This window comes from Lynx rufus, unplaced genomic scaffold (genome assembly GCF_022079265.1).
Source record: "Lynx rufus isolate CCGP_SWC_20201006 ecotype Redwood Valley unplaced genomic scaffold, mLynRuf1.p SCAF_2, whole genome shotgun sequence".
Taxonomy (NCBI): domain Eukaryota; kingdom Metazoa; phylum Chordata; class Mammalia; order Carnivora; family Felidae; genus Lynx; species Lynx rufus.
The window spans coordinates 6,609,185-6,632,782 of NW_025814834.1; the positions used below are offsets into that span (position 1 = coordinate 6,609,185).

General features: G+C 44.3%; 1 protein-coding gene across 10 annotated transcripts in view; it reads left to right on the plus strand.

The window, feature by feature from the left end:
- The window catches only part of USP40 (ubiquitin specific peptidase 40), an 89,508-nt gene that overhangs the window by 60,694 nt on the left and 5,216 nt on the right, over window positions 1–23,598 (plus strand). For 7 of the 10 annotated variants that reach the window (XM_047086083.1, XM_047086084.1, XM_047086081.1 and 4 more), the window contains 9 exons: window positions 4,606–4,642; window positions 6,235–6,299; window positions 8,054–8,128; window positions 10,783–10,909; window positions 12,894–12,988; window positions 14,275–14,390; window positions 18,915–18,980; window positions 21,174–21,384; window positions 21,525–21,620. In XM_047086083.1, the coding sequence (XP_046942039.1) occupies window positions 4,606–4,642; window positions 6,235–6,299; window positions 8,054–8,128; window positions 10,783–10,909; window positions 12,894–12,988; window positions 14,275–14,390; window positions 18,915–18,980; window positions 21,174–21,384; window positions 21,525–21,620 (888 nt within the window). The other 3 variants (XM_047086090.1, XM_047086089.1, XM_047086092.1) reach the window with 3 other exon arrangements.

The following is a 23,598-nucleotide window of genomic DNA, read 5'->3' on the forward strand; positions in this document are numbered from 1 at the left end:
GACACGCACACTCATGAATGTGTGTGTGTATAGGCTAAAGCCAAACGAAGAGTTGTATTAGTGTCACTAAGAACTAGGACTTTCGGTGTTGGAGAATGGAAACACACATAACATTGGTGTAGTTGCATAGAGCCCGCACTCCTGAATTTGGATCAGAAGAGACAGAATGATCTTGGTGTTTTTAAAATTTTTTTTTCTAGCTCAGTCCCCTAGAACAGCTTAGATACAGTGACTGGCCAGGCGGGAGTGAGCCCCAGCGCCCAGATTGCGATTACTAAATACCATTTCCTACTAGAAGGAATTAGGGCTTCTTGAAGTAGCCATTGATTCTGTATCTAGGTCAGGAACATGTCTGGTGAGCCTGGAACGTCTTGTGCTCACAGAAGCAGTAAACTAGCAAAGACTGCTGGGAGCAGCAGAGAAGTTCCAGGGCCACCTTGGAAGAGGCTTCTGCTGGTCACAGATAAGACCGTTGGAGCTTTTGTAGGAATAATCGTAAAGCTGATGAGTACACATACCACATACATAAAATTCATGAGTTGAGAATGATCCTAAAAAGACCGTCTTCATTGGTTACACAGAGTGGACATGAGTGAGCCATAAGGAAAGGGATCGAGCGTTGTTCCCCTTTTTCTTTTGGAAACGATACTGCAGGGTAACCAAATAGGTAATGAGAAGGTTTTTTTTATAGACCTATCTCAGCTAATACAATGAAGAAAGAATTTTAGACTGTCACAGTTTTTTTTTTTAACTCCTAGGGAATTAATGGATCTAAACAATGATCCTGAAAGACCGCTAACAACCTAGACATTATAGAAGTTCCAAATTGATACCCATGCTCTTTTGGAAAAAAACAAACAAAAAAAACAACAACAACAACCAGAAAAAAATAGTGGACCTGAACTTTTAGGTCTGAGGAGCAGTGTATAAGGAATAAGGGGACAGAGGGATGTGTTCCCGCACCGCAGGACTACCATCTGCACAGTCCCAAGGTGGAAAACTCCTCTTCATGACACCGGTGGCAGGATGAGGTTAAAAGGGACTCGGGAGACTTAGGGGGAGCAAGGGCAAACGACTAAAACTTAGTCCCGGTTTAAGAGAAACTCAGGGAATTAGGGACGCCTCTGCTGGCTGTCGGTGGAGCACGCGACTCCTGATCTCAGGGTCATGAGCTCTTGCCCCACGTTGGGCATAGAGCTTATTACTAAAAAAAATGAAAAAACGGGGGAATGTGAACACCAACTGGGTGTTTGTTATTAAGGAATTCCTAAGTTTTTCAGATGTCATAATTGTTCTCGGTTCACGTTTTTTTTTTAAGAATGTTCATCTTTTAGAGATGAGTACAGAATGTTAATAAATGATACGATGGCTGACATTCTCGCTTCATAGAACCTGAGGGGAATATGGACACACCAGCCGGGCCAGGGCAGGCATGGAGATGGGGGGGGGGGGGGGGCTGGGTGTGGGCGGTTCGTGTTTACCACCCCTGCACGTGTTTGAAATTGTCAGTGGCAGAACATTTTTTGTTACCTTTTGTTACCTGCTGTAAATATTTTCCTGGTTTTTCATTTGCCCTGTAGCTTTTTGGTTCTTTTTAACTTCAAAGAAAAGAAACCACAGAACTTTCCAAAGTAGCGATGTGATGTGCATAATGTGATGTGCATATCTTCCCGCTCTCTTGAACCCGCTGCAGGCAGACTCCTTCCCTCTGTGTTGCTGTGCCCGGGAGCGGTTCTCACTTGTCATCTTCCTGCTCTCCATGGCGTTTTGACATGATTGATGCCTCTCTGTTCCTGTTTTTTCTTTAATGTTTGTTTATTCTGAGAGCACGAGCAGGGGAAGGACAGAGAGAGATTCCCAAGCAGGCTCCATGCTCAGCATAGAACCTGGTGTGGGGCTCGATTTCACAAACCTTGAGACCGTGACCTGAGCGGAAATCAAGAGTCGGACGCTTAACTGACTGAGCCCCCCAGGCGCCCCGGTGACTCTGTTCCTTGAAACACTTTTGTCACTGGCCTCAAGAGACCACAAGTCGTCAGGATTTCCTTCGCCTCACAGGCCTACCCCTTCACAGTTTGCTTTATGCTCTTTTTTCCCCTCGTCAGCACCCCAGCGCTCAGTTCCTAGACTGGACCTCGCCCCAGAGCTCCATGCTTGGGTATCCAGCTGCTCCCTGCTTGTCTGACCGTCATCCCAGATCACCACACCCCTGCTCTGTACACCTGTCCTCTCACCTGTCTCCTGGCCTCACTCACAATTCCAGCTTCTGTCGGTTGATGGTAGCGACTCCATTTTTCTCCTTGCTTACGCCAAAACACCTTGGAGTCGTCCTTGATTCTTTTCTTTATTTCACATCCGGGTCTTCAGGAAGTCTTTTTGGTTCTACCATCAAAATTTATCTAGGATCTGGCTACATCTCTCTCATTCCTTCCACTGCCACACCTTGGTCAGCTCTCATCTGGATTATTCCAACCGCTTCCTGATGGATCTTTGTCTTTCCAGCCTTGCAGTTCCCAGGGTCTGTTCCTACAGAGGAGTTGAGTGATCCCTTTACTGTACTCAAAGCCCTTCTGTGCTTCCCTGTCTCATTCAGAGCCACGGCCAGAGGCCCTGAGTGTTCACTCTGCTCAGCCACATTGACCTCCATGCTGTTCCCCAACACGGCCTTTACATCGGCCATTCCCCTCCTTAGAACACAGCTAAGGTGGATGTCTAGCTGTTTGTGTTTTTGTTTGTTTGGTGGTTTTTTGTTTTGTTTTGGTTTTTTTGCTTTTTGTTTTTTTTTTGAGTGTGCACACAGTGTTGCATCCACACGACTCCTGAAACAGAATGCTACGGGCACCAGTGACAGTCACAACAAAGTTTATTACAATGAGAGGCAAGGCCGACCGATCGGGACCAACACTCTTGATAAGAGTGCGGCCCCGAACAGCCGGGGTACAGAGTTTTTATAACCGATCACATCGTTTTATCATCACCTGGGAACAGAACAAAGAAACAGTTTCCAGATGAGTTAGAAACAGTTGCCTAATGAGGTGTTTACTTTAGACTTTCTGCCTCTAAGTTGCAACCAGTGGATCTCCTTGACCCTGCCTCTGATGCTCTTTTCTTTGAACTTTTGTTTCCTTAATTGGTGAAGCCTAATTTACAAGAGTATGAGGGGTAGTTTACCAGAGCAAAGCAAGGCTGTTATCTCTTAACCTTCAGTGTCAACACAAAGCAGTTATTTTTCAAGCTAAGCATTAGCCCTACACTACAATTTAACCCTTACAACAGCACACGTGGGTTGGGGAGAGGCAGAGAGAGAGAGGGAGAGAGACTAGCAGGCAAGTTGCACGCTCAGGGTGCAAGGGTGCAGGGTCGTGGGATCATGACCTGAGCTGAAATCAAGACTCTGAGCCCCCAGGCGTCCCAGTTTGTGTTTCTTAAATAATGCCTGTTGTGAAGACCGCAGTGTATTTTGCAGCTTCGCCCCATTCCCTGTGTGTTAATGTGATGTGTTCTCATTGTCCTCTTTTTCTAAACAGTCTTTGTTATTTTTAGTCCTACAGCTACTCGGGGATTCCCTGGGGGCGGGTTGGGCAGTGCTAAAGATCCTCCTTGGTCACCAGCCTGTGGTGGTCCCTCAGAAGTCACCATTGCCTTGGGAAGGTGTGATCTGACCACACCCGTGAATGTGTGTCCTTCCAGACTTTGGACATGCACGGACCAACATGGGGAGGTGTGTGTGTGTGTGTGTGTGTGTGTGTGTGTGTGTGTGTGTATGTACAGACGAGGGGCTGGGCTTCTTCGCATGGTTTCTTTTACATCATAAATGGGATCACGCTGCATGTATTATACTAGAATTTTCACTTCAGATATTTTAAAGATCTTTTAAGACCAGCGCATATAAATCTCCTGTATCCTTTTAGCTGTTTTAAGACCTCTTATAGCTTATTTAAATGTTCCCCTGTTAATGGATATTTTGATCCTTTGGTCTTTTTTTTTATTCCTTATTCTTCCTTCCACTCTGGTGTAGTATAAATCACGTTTTATCTACTCTTTTGTTCTCAGTTAATTTGAGAATGTTTTTTCCGTCAGGAAGTTGGGAGTTTCTATTTTTTATTATTATTTAAACTTGTGTTAATCACATCTCGCTTATTGTGTTGTGCTGTGGGGTCGCCACCTGCACAGATCTTTCTCTGTGAGTTTATAGATGGCCAGTGGTATTTCTTGAGTGCTACATAAAGACTAATCTCTCTTTGTAAGATTCAGTTCAATGTGTATCTGTGAAATCAGTCTAATCCTATCCAGTCAAAACCGTGGTGTTGGTCCTCACAAGCAGAAGGTCACACTATAGACCTGGGTGCATCTAAGTCTCAGATGCAAACACCAGGAACTTGTTTTTTCCCTCCTGGGTTTGCTCCAGCTCTTAGGAAGCAGAGCTTGCTTAAATCCTCTCCGTGGCTATGTACATCCTGATCTCTTCGGGAATTATTAAATGTCATAAAATAGGCCCAGAGTCCAAAAGGGGTATCTCTCACAGTACTGTAACTCAAAAACAGAAAACTAATGAACATGGTTTTTCTATGTGTGTCTGTGTGTGTGTGTGTTTTTTTTTAACAGTGTTTAAAGCTCATGCTGGAGAAGTCAGGCCTACCAGGTAAGTTACAGACCACGATGATGCAGTCTTATGTATATCCTTAGAATAAATTACCTGCAAGCCTAATGAAAGCTTTTCAGACATTTTTGGGCCAGGTCTGTTACACTTTACACCTCTGTGTGTACATAGTGAAGTCTCCTGGTTCATATTTGCAAGCTCGAAGAAGTCTGGCTGTGGGTTAGCAGACACTGGCACAGTTAGGATTTATGCCCTCCAGAATTACCCAGGCTGTTCACTGATGGGTTTTTTTTTTCTTTTTCTTTTTAACGTCATGGATTCAGAATTTCAGCGCATTGTGCTTCATGCCAGGATTTTTGTGCTAGAGACTAGGGAATGTAATACAAATGAAGAAAATAAATCTTTGAAGTAGGTACCTGGGTGGAATCACGCGAGCCAGCTCACAGGGGCATCACGCAGCTCTTCGAGCATTTGTGGTCCTCAGACTTCACCGGAGGGTAACCTGTGGTTCCGGTAGCCGGGAGGCAAGCTGACGGGCCTGCACAAGGGGCCCTGTCCTCGGAGCTTACACTCCTGTGCAGGAACAGTGCCTGTTCCCGTCTCACCGGTGACAGAGGCTGAGACTGGCTGCAGGGTTTACTCAGAGTCACATGGCAAGTAGCTGGGCCTCTCTGCCCACAGAACCCGAGTTCTTCCTTCCAGGTTATGCTTGGAAGTAATGGTGTTCACTTTCAGCTTCCTGGTGGTGTTTGCTTATTGTTTTTAAAACACACTTAGATCAAGTTAAATATTGCTGTAATTCTTACGGTATTTAAACCTAGAACTAATGGCAGGAGAGGGTCTGCAAAGAACAGTATTGTAAGGACTCAAACCTGTGGCCTGTGCAGGTGAAGTAGGAGATCCAGGTTTCCTCCTTTGGCTGCAGCTTCTCTGGGTGGGTGGCGTGGCTCACTCTTCACAAGACATGGCTGGTGCGTTTGTTTGTTTTTTCATAACCAGGATTTCCAGCTCTTGCTCTATTCAGCTTCCCTCTCCTCCTCAAAGAATTTCCCATTTCATCTCAATATAGGAAGCATATCGAGAGCCAGTAATCTAATTAAAGAATATTTTACGTTTTTAAGTGTTCATTTACAACAACTTCATTAAAATCCTATTTCAAAAACACTTTTTTTGTTAGATTAACTGATAACTGGATGGGAATAGTTTGTGCATGTTATCAGTTGCTAAGAGACACGAGCATATACTTTCAACCAAGACCATGAAATAAAACAACTTCATAATGATTTTAGAAGAGATTCTGTACTTGGGTATACGTGTACATCTATGTGTACTTGTGTGTGATGGGTGTGGACATGTAAATAATACAGGTATAATGTAAATATCGTGTAATCACAGCAAGCGTTATTTCTGTTCACAAGTATGCAGATCTTAGTGGGATGGAGAGCAAATTAACCAGATTGGAGGAACAACTTAATTTTTTTCATGGCTAGAAGAGATCATTTACTTTAAAAGTTAGTTAGTAGTTAGTAGACCAAATCTCATTTGATATTCATTTATCCAAAAGGGACATCATTGACAAACTCTTAAAATATACTCATCATTTTTTTTTCATACTGATTTTGATTCCTTCACAGGAGACACACGGCATTTACGGAAAATGGATTGGTGCTATGAAGCGGGAGAGCCTTTATGTGAAGAAGTAAGACTATTTCTACACATTTTGTTCTTTAAAATGATTGTTTATTTTGTGTTTCATGCAGGACACCTACCCCCCTCATGAATACATTCGAGAGAAAACTTTAATCGTTTTTTTTTAGGACACAAAAATCTGTACCTGGGTCTACTTTTACTTCTTTACTGTGGGCTTTTGACACAGAGGGAAAATCTCAGCCTCGTGGGAATGTTTCTAACAGCTGTGTTAGTCCTCTTTTGACTTCAGAGAGTTTGTCCCTAGAAATAATAGTTCCCCATTGAGAGACCGAGAACTTCAGAGAACAGAAAACATGTGAGCCGGTGAAAGAATGCAAAGCTACACTCTGAATTTGGAAACCTGAGTATTTTCATCGCCGTTGCTCTGAACGTTACCGATGGCAGAATTCATCTTCCCAGCCGGTCACTCAGGCTTTGGTCAAAACTGCATCTCAGGATCCATCCAGACTCTTCCGGTAGCCTTAGAAACAGTGTTATCACAGGCTAGTTGGAATCTGGTCAGCCGTCTTCTTGCTGATTCAGGTAGCATCAAACCATGGCTCTAAGGAGCCCCAAGATGAAGCTCTGTGAGAAAGCTTAGGCATTTGTGACCAGCCACTCTTCCCGCAGTCTGCCTCTGCGTGCTCTCTGTTCAGTAATAGGCGGTGGCATTGAACATCATCAGAAGGTTGACTCAAGCAGGTGGACTGGGGCCCTCCCACCGGAATACTCTTCGCTGTGCAGGGCTGAGCGAGTCTGCACAGAGAGGCCCCTCTGAGTCTTGGCCAGGAATCTGACTGCCCAGAGTAAGAAGTGGACCTCAGAGAATCTTGGGGACACACGGTTCGGATGTCAGAGAGCGTATCTGGTCATGTGGTCTCTGCGTTTTCTTCTCTGTTAATTCCCACATCGGTATCGGTTCGTCTAAAAGCCATCTCCGTGTCCTCATGACTGGCTCCTCCTCCCAGACCTGCTGTCTCCCAGCCTGGTGTCTTCAGCCCACAGTGGCGCCTCCCCTGCTTACCTGCCTCCTCCGTATTTGGTCTTGGCCTTCGGAGACCTCTCAACTCCTCCACTCCTTCCTGATTCTTCCCACCACTGGCTGCCTGGGCCAAGTTTTTTTCTTCTTTTTTGGCCTCTTACCTAAATTACACCAACCGGCTTCCCCAAGTCAGGTGTCCCCCACTTCAGTATGTCGTTCTGTGGCAGCCAGACTGGTCTTTAAACACCCTTCTCAGAAAACTTGAGTGCCTTTTTTCAAAGCACCTAAAAACTCCTTTATTTCTAGTTCACAGCCCTTCCACCTGTGACACCCCCCCCCCCCCGCCGCCCTCCGATCAGTTCCCTCTCCAACTGACACTCTAGTCGGCCCATCTCTCAGCTCTTCTTGGATTCTTGACATAACCTCTACCGTAACCCTTTTCTTCTCAGGAGAATTCCTTCTCTCGTTTCCTCCAGCTTTTTCCAAATCAAACCCATCCTTTAGGCTTAACTAGAATTTCATCCTGTGTAGCTCAGGCTCTCATCCTTTCTCATTCTGTCCACCTCCCCCCTCCCCTAATCTTTTATGATACCTCCGGTTCATACCCGATAATTTAATACGTAATGATACGCTGTTTTACAGTCTCAGTTTATTTCCTGTCTTCCCCCATAGCTGCCTTACTGTTTCTTTCTTTCTTGAATGGGTAGTAGAGGCATCTGGTGTAAAGAAAAGAACCTAATCTCTGTTGCTGTCAGAACTCATAAAGGAATTTCTTTCCCCAGGACGCATCCCTGAAAGAACTTACGATACGTTCTGGAGATACCTTGCTTTTAATTGAAGGAAAACTTCCTCTTCCGGTAAGATTTCGCTTCTGAATTGACATTTTATAAATCACAGTTACTGCTTTCAGATTACAAAGATGGCATATTCTCATCGTGGGGAAATACGACCCATCATGAAGAGAATGATAAGATTTGGGGTAAGTTCTCTAATCAGACAGCTGCCAGATTCTACATCTTTATAGATTTCCCTCTTATAAAATCAGTTTGTATACAATGTTATTTCCTACTTCTCATATTTCATTTCTTAACCTGACTACAACATCCAAAAATAATCATCATAGCCAGTGTATGCCTTACCATGGTTTAATTCATATATATTCCCGTTTTAAATTTTTTAATACTTAAATACAAATCCTCCTTAAAATTGTTCCAGAGTCAAAATCAGCAAGTCAGAAGGTACGAACTTTTACAGACTAGACACTGTCTGTATCTTGCCACGTTGTTTTCCCAGAAAGCTGCACCACATTGACATCCCTAATCAGCCACATCTGAGAGCTCTTAAATAAACACTGCATGTTACCACTTTTTTTTTTTTTAATGTTAGTGCAAGTGGAGGGGCAGAGAGAGGAGGACAGAGAATCTGAGGCGGGCTCTGCACTGACAGCAGCGAGCCCCAGGTGGGCCTTGAACTCAGAAACCGTGAGATCGTGACCTGAGCCAAAGTCAGATGCTCAACTGACTGAGCCACCCAGGTGCCCCCGTATTACCGCTTTTTAAGACCATTATTTGTTTCTTTGTTTTTTTAATTTTTTTTTAACGTTTATTTATTTTTTTGAGACAGAGAGAGACAGAGCATGAACAGGGGAGGAGCAGAGAGAGAGGGAGACACAGAATCCGAAACAGGCTCCAGGCTCTGAGCTGTCAGCACAGAGCCCGACGCAGGGCTCGAACTCACGGACCGTGAGATCATGACCTGAGCTGAAGTCGGACGCTTAACCGACCAAGCCACCCAGGCGCCCCTATTTGGTTATTTTTAATGTGGACACATGTAAAGGCAAAAGTTAAAAAAAAAATGATCCCAGATTCCAGCACTGAGATAACCATTTGGTTATGATTAGAAAATTCAAATACCATGGAAGGCCATAAAATGAAAAAGGTTTTCCCATATTTTTCTCCCCAGAGAGAGAATGAATTTACTTTCCCTTGCATATCCTTCCAAGAAAAAACTGATGCCTGTTTGTATGCAGAATGTTACAGAAGGATATGTGTGTTCCCTTCTAACGCTTACGTGAAGGGGGTCGTATTCTTTGCATTGTTTTACACTTGGTTTTTGTTTTTATTCACTTACTATATCTTGAGGATCTCATATCAGCACACACCTTATTCTTCTGCATCACTTCTTAGAATTCTGTTTTATTCCATGACCTTTAAAGTGAACTTTTTAATGGGTAATATTCATAATACAAAATTTAAAGTGTATAAAAAGCGGGGCCAGGAAAAGTAAGCATCCCTCCTGCCCTCCAGCTGCTCAGTGCCCTCCCTCTGTAGGCAACCAGTTTCCACTGTATCCTTCCAGAAGTATATACTTTTTAATGTACACATATGCACACACGTGTGTATGTGTATATACGTAGCACATACATACATGTTTGTGTACATGCATGTTTTTCTTTACACAAAAGATCATATGCAATTCTTTTTCTGTACCTCCCTTTCTTCATGAATATTTTATCTCCATATATATGTTACGTTAGTATACATACAGCTATTTCATTGTTTGATGGCTGTGTAATATAGTCCATTGTGTGGACGTACCGTGGTTTATCCAACCAGTCTCTTTTCAAGGTTTTAGGTGGTTTCCAGTCTGTTGATACAAATAACACTGCAAAAAATATCACATATGTGCCATTTGCACGCATGTATCTATGGGATAAGTTCCTAGAACTGAAATCACTTTGTCAAAGGTTATGGCCTACCATAATGTAACCGGTTTGTGGTTTTTGCCACCGTAAACAGTTTGCATCTGTGGCTTTGTGTACGTGGGCTAATATATCAGCTTTATTTCCTGTAGTTTGTATATAGGAATCCCAACTTAGAGCAGTAGGTTCTTCCTTCTTTGTAAAGTTCCTTTAGGAATTTTAATGAGTGAAAACTGCTTCTAACAGGTGCATTGTACTAGTGGAGCTCTTACAATGCCTGAAAATATTTGTACAGTTTATTCTGTTAAATATTTTGTTATCTTGTTTATACTTGTCATTTATTGTGGTAAGATACTACAAGTAAGTGTATCTACTAAGATACTTCTAAGCAAAGAACACTGGATCCCAGTCATCCATCCCAAAGACTAATTTTTATGACTTTAAACTTTTTTTTTTTTTTTTTTTTTTGGGAGAGAGCAGGAGAGGGGCAAGGAAGAGAGAGAATTGCAAGCAGGCTCTGCGCTGATGGCACAGAGCCTGACACAGGGCCCGATCTCACAAACCACAAGATCACGACCTGAGCCTAAATCAAGAGTCTGGTGCTTAACCAACTGAGCCACCCAAGAGCCCCGATCTTAAACTTTTGATTATAAAAACAATAAACAGATGTAGCGTATGGCAGTTAGTAATCTAAAAAGAAAAGTAATACATTCAGGAACGTTTTCTGTTATCAAGATATTTCTCTCTGTGGAAGTAGAAATTCACTCCATGCATGTACGTCACAGAAGTTAGAAATGCTCCATTCTTCAGGGTTTCCTGAAGGTGCCCATCTGGTGGTACCAGCCTGGGGGTCCCTCCGGTCATTGGAAGAGTCATCAGGACCAGGTGGACGGTACCCCTTCTCCAAGTGGGGTCTGGACAGCTACTTCCACCCAAGGTGAGAACAGAACAGTGGCAGCCAGTGTGTCCTAAAGAAAAGTAAAGTGACAAAGGAAGTGTGTGTCTTCAGCGTAAGGCTGAAAATCGAAACCTGTTTATTCCATAACCCATGCCATGATAACACTGTCCTATTTTCCTGCAGTGCTTTGTAACCCTGTAAAGTGCCGGCTCTTATTATCCTTATTAATCAGTGTATCAGATGTTTTCACCCCACAAGATCCTTATGAATTTAGCCCATTTATTGTAACAGATTGGGACACTGAGTCTTTAGTCCCCGCAGGGGCTCCTCTGCAGCCCCCACGGCAGAGACCACACCTGCCGGCTCCCTCCTTCCTGACCCCCCCGCCAGGTCCCCGCCCCTCACCTCTGACTTCTGAGAAGCCCGAGTGCAAACACTGTTTTACTCTAAGTTGTTCTCCACGGACAGAATTGAGCGCGCACATCGTGATGAGCAAGAAGTCACTAGCAGAGAGCTGGAATGTGTCGTAAAAAGATTTTCACTTCATTACAGAGAAAACACAAGTTAGTTTTCCTTGTAGCTAAATAAGGAATATATTTATGGTAGGACCAACTCTTTACATATTTTTTTCCTTTTGTTGTGTTTTACTTCATTATTTAGCGGTTCTAGTGCCTTGAGGTATTACACACTTAATATTTCTTTTTACCTTTTAAAGCCTCAGTACTGAAATGAACACAGATGAGTCACGTTGTTGTCTCCTTACTCTGAAGTCAGGATTATACGTAAGGAGCAATAAAATACTTCATGTTGAATTACCTCTGAAATTGGCATTAAGTTTTTTTGTTTGTTTGGGTTATATTACATACGCACTAATTCTAAAAATGCTTTGGTGGTAGAATATTAATTACATAGAGAATTGGATACAAACTTAAAAAGCAGTGTCTTTCTCCATGAAAGTAAAGAAAAAAGTTTTTTTTTGAATGTTTATTTTTGAGAGAGATGGAATACGAGTGGGGGAGGGGCAGGGGGGGTGCCCAGAATCTGAAGCAGGCTCCAGACTGCAAGCTGTCAGCACAGCACCCAACTCAGGGCTCGATCTGAGCCGGTCGGATGCTCAACCACCCAGGCGCCCCCAAAATAGTTCATTTTTTGATAGTCCTTCTATATCACAATATATGGGAAATATGTTTTCGTTCCTGAGAGTTTCCTAAAAGTATCTTCTGGTGGCATCAGCTCATGGTGTACTTAAGACAGAAGAACCACTCACAAAGAGCTTTTTTACTTAATTTACTTAATCTGATATCTTACTGTGTATTAGCACTGTGCCCAGCAATCAACAAAGCAAAAATGAGTTTTAAATTGAGTTACCAACTTTTGTATCTAGAGTTTTAGATAAGAGAACATTTTGGTTTTGCCTTTTTAAAACAAATGTAGAAAGTCCTTCTTACTGTCAAGGAAATTTTAGTCAGTAAACATTTACTGGCCATTTACTATGTGGCGTCCACCAATCCCAGACACTGGGAAGACCGACAGGATAGATGGAGAATGCCTGCCCTCTGTGGAAAATGACCATCGTCTTGGGGAGACAGAGTAGGAAAGCCATACACACAAGAAAACAGACAAAACGTGTTGGGGTGAGTGTCACGAGAGAAACAAGAAGGTAAAATAGTAAGGGCTGAGGATCCTACCAGTAAAGTCCTCTCTGAGGAAGGAGACAATGTGGAGAAGAATATTCTAGGAGGACATCACAAGCGTGAGACTCCTCAAACCCACTGCAGTGAGAGAACCGTGGCATTGTGCCCTGGTTGTGCATTGTGCATCCTCCCTCCCTGCCAGCGTACCAGGCGTGGCCTCCTCCCGTCCCAGGTCCCCAGGGACCCAATTTGAGGAACTCGGATTCATACTTTCTTGAATGGAGCTATACTAACCCTGTTTGTAATATCAAAACATGGCGTGTATTTCAGAAATAGGAAGCGAACACACGGCAAAGCTCCTCTCTAACCTCCAGCTCTGTCCCTCGTAGGCGCTCCAGGTGACCTGTATGCAGAGGCTTCCCTCCGCCACGTGGGGGACCTCGAGATCTCGGAAGAGGCCACCTTGCTGGAGCTGAAGTCCCAGGTCAGACTTGTTCCCGTGGCGCACGTTAGTGGTGGCGTGGCTTCTTCCAGTGAGATATTAATATCTTCTTCTATTTCCTTTTGCCTCACTTACAGTCTGTTCTGATATGGCATGTGTTATATGCCATGTTCAGTGGTAAGTACCCAACAGGCGACTCACGCATATGGCTCAGACGGCCCCTGGTGTTTGTTTCTGCCACTGGCCTTGTGCCTTTCATTTCCCCCCACTCTGACAGGCATGCTGTGTGCTTTCATTTCAATTTGTCCTCAGTGACTTGCAGCTTATGTTCATTTTGATGTCTGTAAGGAAACATGATTTATTGAAACATCTGTAAAGCATTCACTTTACCCCTTTATTTACATTGTTTTTGTATCATCGTGATCCATGTGTTAAGTGTTGTCCGTTAAAAGACGTGTTATCTGTCTCCCAGGTCCAGACATCAGCTTTACGGTAGGGTGTCAAACTGGATACTGTATCATTTTCTTCTGTATTGACATTAGTAGAGAAAGGGCATTCGGTCCAAATGGAAAGGCTGGATTGAAAACAACACAAAATGCTTAAGAAGCATCTTACTGTTACTGGGCATCCCTTTCTCTTAAAAAAAAATTGGGGTGTCCTGATCTTGACTTTCCTGTTGTGTCCTCGGCGTATGAAATAACCTTCCTCAGAAGCAGCAAATGGTCTTATTCCCATGAGGGACAGGAGGGGAGACTTTTTTGTCTTATATTGGATTGAGAGATACAAAATTGCTGTTTTTAGATAAAAAATGAATACTGGCCAATTTATATACTACAACCTAAATCTATAAATAGTTCTCAGCCCCTGCAAAATTAGTGCAGAAGTTGAGGCCTAGCAGTTGCCTCCAAAGATTCGGAAACATTTCAAATTCAAGTTCTTTCACTGACTGAGGAAACTCTGAAGAACTACGTTAACGGTAAAGAAAGCGGATGATGAACCCCTTGCTTTCATTGGAGCTCTTGTGAGTTATAGAAATTAATTTCTAAGTTTCATTTTCTAAAACATGATTTAAAAGGAGCTTATGGCTCAATAGAAAATTCACTTATCCCACAAGCTGGTTTCCCTAGAGAGGAATACAACAGTTAACTGGACTGATTTCATTCAAGCGATATCCCTGAGATTTTTTTTTTTTTTGATAGATTTTATCATTACGCGAGATACTCTTTCCCTCAGATGACATTGTGTAGGGCTTCAGTTTCATCCAAAACAATACATGTTGCGGGAGTGCTTTTTCACACCATTGGAGAAACGTCTTGTTTCTTTTCTAGGCCATGACCTTGTCCTCCTCTGATTTCGTCATCCCGTCCCCAGCCTTCCTTAGAGCCTGGACCTTGGAAAGTAAGCGCCCCAGCAGGCTTTTACGGACCAACCTGCAGCAACTCAAGTAGGTTCCCCCTCGATACTCTGTCTTCCGTTTCCTCCACCGCTGTGGTACTAGGTGGTGAGAGGCCGGGGGAGAAGGCAGGTAGCCTGTTGTCAGGTAGACGCTTTGAAGCAGAAACTCTGGGCCTTTAGTTTGCCACATTAAGCATAAATGTAGCTTTGTGTGTTTTTACTGTGCTTCAGCTACCGTGAACAGAATTTTGAGGTTTTTTTCAAGCTTTATTGAGATATAATTGACATGTTAGCACTGTGTAAATTTAGAATGATTGCCACCATAGCGTTAGCGAACACCTGCATCGCATCACATAATTACCATTTCTTTTTCATGGTAAGAACATTCAAGATCTGCTCTCCTAGCAACTTTCAAATATGGGATACAGCACTGTGAACGGGAAGAGCTGGGCTGTACGTTAGAGCCTCAGACCTCACTTGTCTTCCTCCCGGACGTTTGGACTCTGTGATCAGCATCTCCTCTTTTCCTGCAGCCCTAGAAACCGTCACGTACTCTCTGTTCCTAGGAGTCCGGCCTTTTCAGATTCCACATATTTGTGAGATCGTACAGGATTTATCTTTCTCTGTCTCACTCACTCCACGTTACTCGCATAATGTCCTCAAGATCCATCCATGTTATCACAGATGATAGGCTGTCCTTCTTTCTCATGGCCGAATGATAGTCTGTCGCTTACACGTATAGACACCACGTCATTGTCTGTGATGGACACTTAGGTGTTTCCAAATCCTGGCTGTTGTGAATAATGCTGCTGTGAATAGTACCTATTTGAGATTTTGTTTTCATTTCCGTGCATACCCAGAAGTGCTAGGTCATATTGGCAATTCTATTTTTAATTTTTTGAGGAACCTCCAGAAAATTGGCTTCACCAATTTACATTCCCACCAACAGTGCCCAGGGCTCCCTTTTCTCCACACCCTCGCCAGCACTTATCTCGTCTTCCTGATGCTAGTGGGAGGTGGCATCTCAGGGTGGTTGCGATTTGTATTTCCTTGATGAGGAGTGATGTTCACCTTTTCACGTGCCTTTTGGCCACCTGTAGATCTTCTTCAGGAAAGTGTCTATTCGGTTCCTCTGCCCATTTTTTTACTGGACTGTTTTGGAGGTTTCTTGCTTTTGGGCTTTCTGGGTTCTTTCTTAACCCTTTATCACATAGATGATTTGCAGGTATTTTCACCCATTTCATAGGTTGCTTTTTCATTGACTGATGGTTTCCTTTGCTGTGCAAAAGCTTTTTAATTTGATGCAGTCAGTCCCACTTATTTTTGCTTTTCTTGGCTTTTCCTTTTGGTATCGGTACCAAATCCAAAGAAGTCATCGCCAAGGCCAATGTCAGGGAGCCTACCTCCTGTGTTTTCTTCTAGGAGTTTTGTGGTTTGTGGCCTTTCATTCAAGTCTTTAATCCATTTTGAGTTGCTTTTTTTTTAAGTTTGTATTATTTAAATACACCATATTAGAGCACATGTCTCTGAAAATATCACAAATAAAAGATTTTTTTTCTTGTTTCAGCAAATTAGAAGTAGGGGGAAATTTCTACACAGTAGCTGCTATGAGCCTGATTTTTTTCCAATTTTTTTTTTCCATTCTTTTTTTTTTTTTCTTCTTTGCCATGGAAGTAGCAACATTAGGACGAGAACACTTACATGCATACGTACACTGTGTTTTACAGAGACACAACAAAAGCGTTTGCGATAGAGTGTTGCAAACGCCACATCTCTTTCCTTTATCTCATGTTCGGTTTTGATTGAAACACATTTCCTTACAACGCTTAAATATACAAAGAGTAAGTAGAATGTTGTCAAGGTAAAACACAGGGTACAGACTCTGGCCAGTGCCCTGCTAATTGTTAATGAGAGTAGAAAGCAGATTTGAATTCTCCTCTTAATTCTCCTAATTAGCTTCATTAGTCATTTCCCTCCTCCCATGCTCCCCCCACCCAAGATGTGCCCCCGTGGATCTTTTTTTCATTTTCTCTACAGTCTCTCCATCAGCCCAGGTTTGTGGGGTGCTTAATGTTCGTATTCAGTCATTTTAATACACCGGTAATGCGGGAAGGGCGGTCAGGTCTGACGGAGGTGCGGTGGCGTGGAGCTGGCACTGGGGCTACCAAAGCGACTGTCTACTGAAGACAACGCGGGATCCACCGTGATGAACGCGGTCTGAGTTGAAGGCACGCATCTGGCATTACTCTGACCTTCCAGCAGCCCGGGTCTGGCAGTAGTGGATGGCACTGAAGTGAACGTAAATGGCCACCGATGAGAGTTGTGGGTCTATCACGTCCACAAAATAAGCTGCCACTGATGTAGCGAAACCGATCTTCTGGGACCACGTAAGACACTGAGATGATGTGCATCGCCTCGGGCCCAGTTCGCGCGCAGGAATCGACTGTCCTTAAGCGCTGCAGGCTCCGCTGTTCCCAGATCACCGACCATAGTCACTTGTGCACGGGACCACACCGCCCTCGGTGTAACAGGACAGGGCTGATGTCGCCCCACTGCGCCCGGCCGCAGGGGCACGCGAGGCTCCAGCTGTGCCAGTAGCTGTCCGTGGCACAGAGCAGACAGTGGCCCGCATCTTGCCCCCCGCGGCCGGCGCACCGCTTCCGGGGGAGCTGCCGCCCGGCTTCACCACGGCCTGCTTTTCCCCTCGAGGTGGCGGCAGAAAGCGAGCGAGGCCGCTTGGCTTCCAAGGAAGAGTTTTTGAGCTGATTTTTGTGTGCAGCGTAAGAGAGCGATCAGTTCCGTTCTTTTGCACGTGGCTGTCCGGTTTTCCCAGCACCGTCTGTTGAAGAGACTCTCCTCTCCCCAGTGTGGAGTCTTGGCTCCTTTGTTGTAAACTCATGGGCCGTGCGTGCATGGGTTCATTGCTGAGGTCTCTGTTCTTCTCCACTGGTCTTTGTGTCTGTTTTTATGGCAAAACCATATTGTTTTGGTTACTGTAGTTTGAAATCAGGAAGGGTGATGTCTCCAGCTTTGTTCTTTCTCAAGATTGCTTTGGCTCTTTGGGATCTTTTGCGGTTCCGTACAAATTTTAGAATTGGTTTTCTGTTTCGGTGAAAAATGCCATTGAAATTTCGATAGAGATTGCATCGAGTCTATAGATATTTCTGGGTAATGTGGACATTTTAACAATATTCTTCCAATTCACAAACGTGGAATTTCTTTTCCACTTACTTGTTTCTTCAGAGAGTTTCTGTCATCAGTGTCTTCAGCATATCGATCTTTTGCCTCCTGGGTTAAAATCTCTTCCTGCGTATTTTATTCTTTTCAATGCTCGTAAATGGGACTGTTTTCTTAATTAGTCTTCCTGATAGTTCACTGTTAGTGTGTAAAACATTAAATGATTTTGTATACTGATTTTGTATCCTGAGACTTTACTGAATTCATTTATTTTAATAGTTCTTTGGTGTTTAGGGTTTCCTATATATGTCATCTGTAACTGGAGACAGTTTTACTTCTTTCTTTTTGATTTGAATGCCTTTCTACTCCGTGTTTCATTGCTCTCGGAAGGACTTCCAGGACTGTGCTGAACGAGGGCAGCGAGAGCGGGCGTCTTCTTACTCCTGATGGTAGAGGAAGGGCTTGCAGACTTTACCACTCAGCATGTTAGCTGTGAGCTTGTCATATATGGCCTTTATTATGTCAAGTTGCGTTTTGTCTCTACTCATTGTGTTGAGAATATTTATCAGGAAAGGATGTAGAATTTTGGTCAAATGCTCTTTCTTCCTCTCTTGAGATGATTAGATATGTACCCTTAGTTTTGTTACTGTATCACATTGATTGATTTGCAGATATTGAATCACTCTTACATCCCTGCAATAAATTCTCCTTGATCACGGTGTAGGATTCTTTTAATGTACTGTTGAATTTGGTTTGCTAAGTCAGGTTTTGTATCAGGGTAAGGCTGGCCTTATAATAAAAATTTACAAGTGTTCCCTATTCTGTTTTTTGAAAGAGCTTGAAGAGGATTGGTATTAATTCTTGAAATGTTTATTAGAATTAACCAGTGTGGGGCGCTTGTGTGGCTCAGTCGGTTAAGCATCCTACTTTGGCTCAGGTCAATCTTGCAGTTCGTGGGTTTGAGCCCTGCGGTGGGCTCTGTGCTGACAGTGTGGAGCCTACTGTGTCTCCCTCCCTCTCTCTGCCCCTCCCCAACTCATGCTTGCGCTCTCTCTCTCTCAAAAATAAACATTAAAAAATAAACACACACACACACACACACACACACCAGTAAAACCATCTGGTCCTGGACTTTTCTGATTCAGTTTCCTTGCTAGTAGTTGGTCTGTTCAGATTTTCTATTTAGTGCATACTAAGTCTAGTATGTTCCAAGACTTACCCATTGTTTTCCAGCCTGTCCAGTTTGTTGGCATCCATTTGTTCATAGTTGCCTCTCAAATATTGAGTGTTCTTATTTAGTATATTCTTTTGCTCAAGAGAAAACTTAGAATTTTCCCCAAAAAATCTAAAAACTTAAATGTCACTCAATAGTATTTTGTTTCATTTCTTTTATCAGGGAGTATAAACTGGGAAGGAAAACGGAGATCTGTCTAGAGCCCCTTCAGAAGGAAGAAAACTTGGGGTAAGCCATCCTATTCCATGTACATGTCTCGTCAGGTGGGTAGTTTCCTGAAAAACTGAACAATGTGATCAGTAGTGAAGGGTTTTTTCCCACTGCTTGAGTAGCATGGCAGCTTAAACCAGATTGTGTTCTGCAAATATGTCTGTATGTCTGGTGTCTGGAATTTAGAACTCAGTTTTCCATGAAAACAGTGAGTCACAAATGCATACTGACTCCGTAATGATCTCAAAGTGTAGGAAGCTGCTCATTCCCAGCTCTCACCAGTGCACTGAGATAGTCTGTTGTCAGACTGACTTAGCACAGCACCTGTCACTGCCCCCCCCCACCCTACTTTTTCGTCTTCGCAGTGCCTGACATATACGTACTGAATTATGTGTTACTGGTCTCCCACTGCTGGGATGTAAGTCTTGTGAGAACACATCCTTTGTGTTTTGGTCACTGCTCTTGCCGCAGTACCTAGAACAGTGCCTGCGTCGTGGTCACTAATTATTGAATAAAGAAACACCCCTAAGGGGTCTGTAATCAACCTTCCTATTTCTTTTCTCATTACAAGAAAGTCTTTTAGGGACACCTGGGTGGCTAGTCGGTTAAGTGTCCAACTCTTGGTTTCGGCTCAGGTCACGATCTCACAGTTGGTGAGTTCGAGCCCCACGTGGGGCTCTGTCCTGACAGTGTGGAGCCTGCTCGGGATTCTCTCTCTGCCCCTCCCCCGCTCACTCTCTCTCAAATAAATTAAAAAATATAAGATATTTTATAAGACCTTCTATCAGTATCATAAAATAGGTTGCTTCTACCTGATGTGATGGGAACACCATTCCTGCTGTTCATCCTGCTGTGTAGTAACCAGGAGCCCTCCATCGACAGGACTTTCATTTAACCCCTCTGCGTTTATAAAAGTGCATCCTTTTTTTTTTTTAATTTACCATTTTTTTTAACGGTTATTTTTGAGAGAGTGGGAGGGGCAGAGAGAGAGGGAGACACAGAATCCGAAGCAGGCTCCAAGCTGTCAGCACAGAGCCCAGCGCGGGGCTCAAACTCAGAAACTGTGAGATCACGACCTGAGCAAAGTCAGAAGCTTAACCGACTGAGCCACCCAGGCGCCCGTAACAGTGCATTCTTAATACAAACCATATGACCAGGAGTAGTTCCCTGGAGGGGGATTTCTGGATCAGATGGTATGGATATTTTACACTTCTTAAAAGTTAGGGTCCTTTCCGGGTGAGTTACACCAATTGCTGTTCCCACAGGCCGTGTCTATGAGTAGTATTACTTTGCCCTCAGTTGCAAGTATTCAGTATTGGTTTGAATGTTTGCTAAACTGATAAATGAGAAATGGTTGTCTTCTCTCATTTGCTTCAGTTCTTTGATTGCTGGTAAGACTGGGTATTTCTCAAAGGCTTGTAATAAGCCATTTGCATTTTGCGAGTGTGAATTAATTCATATATTTTGTGTGATTTTATAACGGGGTCATATGAAAAAGTGGTTTGTGAGTGCTTTCTCAGTGACACTGACCCTTGGTCACATCTGTTGTAAGTGGTACATGTCCCTTTGCAGACCAGGCCGTGCACTTGCTTGGGCCCCCTCCCTGGCGGCTCCCTGTCCTTGACCAGCCCCCAGAGTCCCACACCCCCCCACCCCCAGCCTCACCACACCTGCACCCTCCCCGTGCCGCTGCCCCCAGTTGTTCCCCCATCATGTCACCCCTTCTTTTGGTGAAAGCACCCACAAAACAGAAACGTGTCACTTAAAATCCCACATGGTCTCAGCACCCTAAACGCCCAGCAGTTGTGCCCGCTTCTCCCCTCCCCACCTTCCAGCTGGAACCCCATGTCCCGTACCACCCCACATGCCCAGCTCCTCCCATCCTTCTGCGTTTGTCTCCCTGGGCCCCTCTTCCCCGCGCCAAGCCTTTGCTCGCTTCTCCCTGGCTGCCCCGCAGCAGCTCAGCCTTCGGGCACCTGTTCCATAGCTCTGTCTGGCGACCTCGGCACACTGGCCCTGCCTGGCCCAGCGTGGGAGCTTCGCCCTGCTCGGGGCCGGATCAGCACTGAAGGAAGTCAGAGTAGGGAAGAGTATTAGAGGGTCTTGGGAAAAGCCAGGAGAGTGGGAGGGGAGGCTTCGCCCGTCACGCTCCCCCATGGATACTGCGTTCTCACTTTGTTCAGTCTGACACTCGACTGTTTTCTGGCACAGGCCCCACGACGTGGTGCTGAGAACACAGATGCGCATCCCCGGCAAGAGGGCATACTCCCCGCACGTGGACTTGGTGTGGGACACCGCCTGCGGCTGGACCGCCGGCTCCTTGAGGCAGCGCATCGCCCACTTCTGCTCTCTTCCCGTGGAGAAAATTGAAATCGCCAAGTACTTCCCCGAAAAGTTCGAGTGGCTTCCAGTCTCCAGCTGGGTAAAGTTGTGGGCCTTTCTCAGAGAGCCTGGGCCTCGCCGGTGTAGTCACTAGGCCACGTGCGCTTTCCCACAGATAGGGAACTTAGTGAGAACCTGAGATTGACTTTTCTTTATTCAAGATGCTTGATTTCTCTATAGAACCAGCAAATTACCAAGAGGAAGAAGAAGAAAAAGCAAGATAATTTGCAGGGAGCACCTTATTACTTGAAAGATGGAGACACTGTTGGTATCAAGGTAAGTTACTTAACAGCAAATGTACCACTTCAGTAAAACACCAAGATCAAGTGATCTTATAGAGAAGTTGTATCAGTTCTTCAAGGCTCAGATAATCCCGTCTTCTAGAAATTGTTTCAGAGAATGGGAAGCAGAAGAGAGAAAGCCAGGCAGCTCGTTATGAGGTCAGTAGGACCTCAGTATCAAAACCTTAATCTGGGTTTGACACACATGAAAAAAATGCTTTTGAAGTTGTGTCGTTCAGTGCGTTGCCGTAGGTTTTCGTAGGTTCCTGTATTAGGGGAAGACCTTTCCTTCCGTTCCTACTTTGCTCCTTTTCTTTTCATCCCGAATGAGCACTGTGATACCAAATCCCTACTGTGTCTGCACCTGTTGAATTAGCTTCACAGCTTCCCACCTCTCATCTGGTGTCCTGTTCCTACATCAGTGACAGAGCCACCTGGCTTGCCTCGGACAAACCTACTTTTCACACTGTAATATTTCTAGGTTAAGAATTAGTCATTTCGACCCTTGATTTAAGAATTAACTTCCAGATATTAAGTTGACTAAGGATTAAATTGCTGACTGATATTTTCACATCAAGGAACCAGTATTCCCTTACCCACCACTTGCATTCAGCATTGTAATAAACAGTGGGACCCTTCCCAAAGAACAGTAAATAAAGAAAAAATTGTGAGGGAAATAAAGGAAATTCTAAAAGGAAAGCATGAAACCGTTACGTGCAGTTCTACAGAGGAGATTCAAGAGACTGTACAGATAAACCCTCAGATCAAGAGAGTTGAAAAGACTGCAGGGTCGGTATACGTAAAACTACAAGGTACCCGGGAATGCATCCAGGCAAAAGATTTCGAAGACCTCTCCAGAGATCACAAAAACATTCAGCAGTATTGAAGCTTCAGTTAGACACACAGCAATATTCCACCTCACAGTACAAAGATAGCAGAATGCTTCCCACGTCTGTGAAGTTCGTGCTGGTCAGTAAGAGACATAAACTCACGAGCAGGAGCACAGGGCAGAGAGCTGAGGTGTTTAAAGACCACGGTCCAGGGGCACCTGTGTGGCTCAGTTGGTTGAGTGTCCAACTTAGATCACGATCTCACAGTTCATGAGTTTGAGCTCCGTGTCGGGCTTGCGCTGACAGCGAGGAGCCTGCTTCAGAGGCTCTGTCTTCCTCTCTCTCTGCCCCTCCCCCACTCATCCTCTTTCTCTCAAAAATAAACCAACAGTAGATAAGTAAATAAAAGACCACAGTCCGGGTGCTCACCTCACCAGGTACAAAGTGTCAAGGGCAGGCAGGAGGGGGGCACTTGAAACGACATTAAAAACGGATTATTCAGTAACTGGTACTGGGAAAATGGGTTATTCGTACAGGAGAAATTCTCATAAAGAGGGTCCCCAAATTTATTTGAGCTTCAGGCCCCGGAAAATCTGTATCCAGCTCTGCTCACACCAGATACATCAATACGAAAACTCAAATGTGAAAGGCAGTGATTTCCAACCTTTAGAAGATTTAAGAAATCCTTCTTAACCTAAGTCATAAGGGTTTTCTCAACATGAGAAACAAAAAGCACAGACCAAAAGAAAAGGACGGATAAATCTGCACTAAAAGTAAAAATTACAGGGGCACCTGAGGGGCTCGGTCAGTTGAGCGTCTGACTCTTGAGCTGAAATCAAGTCATGATCCCAGGGTCGTGGGGTCGAGCCCCACATTGAGCTCCGCACTGAGCGTGGAACTTGCTTGAGATTCTCTCTCTAAACAAAGAGTAAAAATTTTAGTTCATCAAAGGAAATGACAGTGAAAAGGCAAGCCACAAAGAGGAACAAGATCGGTCACAAGGATGATGGCCCAGAATGTGAAGGACATCTGTAAGTCAGTTACAGAAAGACAGCCCGACAGGGGAGACCGGGGTGAGGATGAACACACCCCCCCCCCCCCCACCGCCCCGTTCTTGGAAGGAGACTGGCCAGGAAGCAGGGC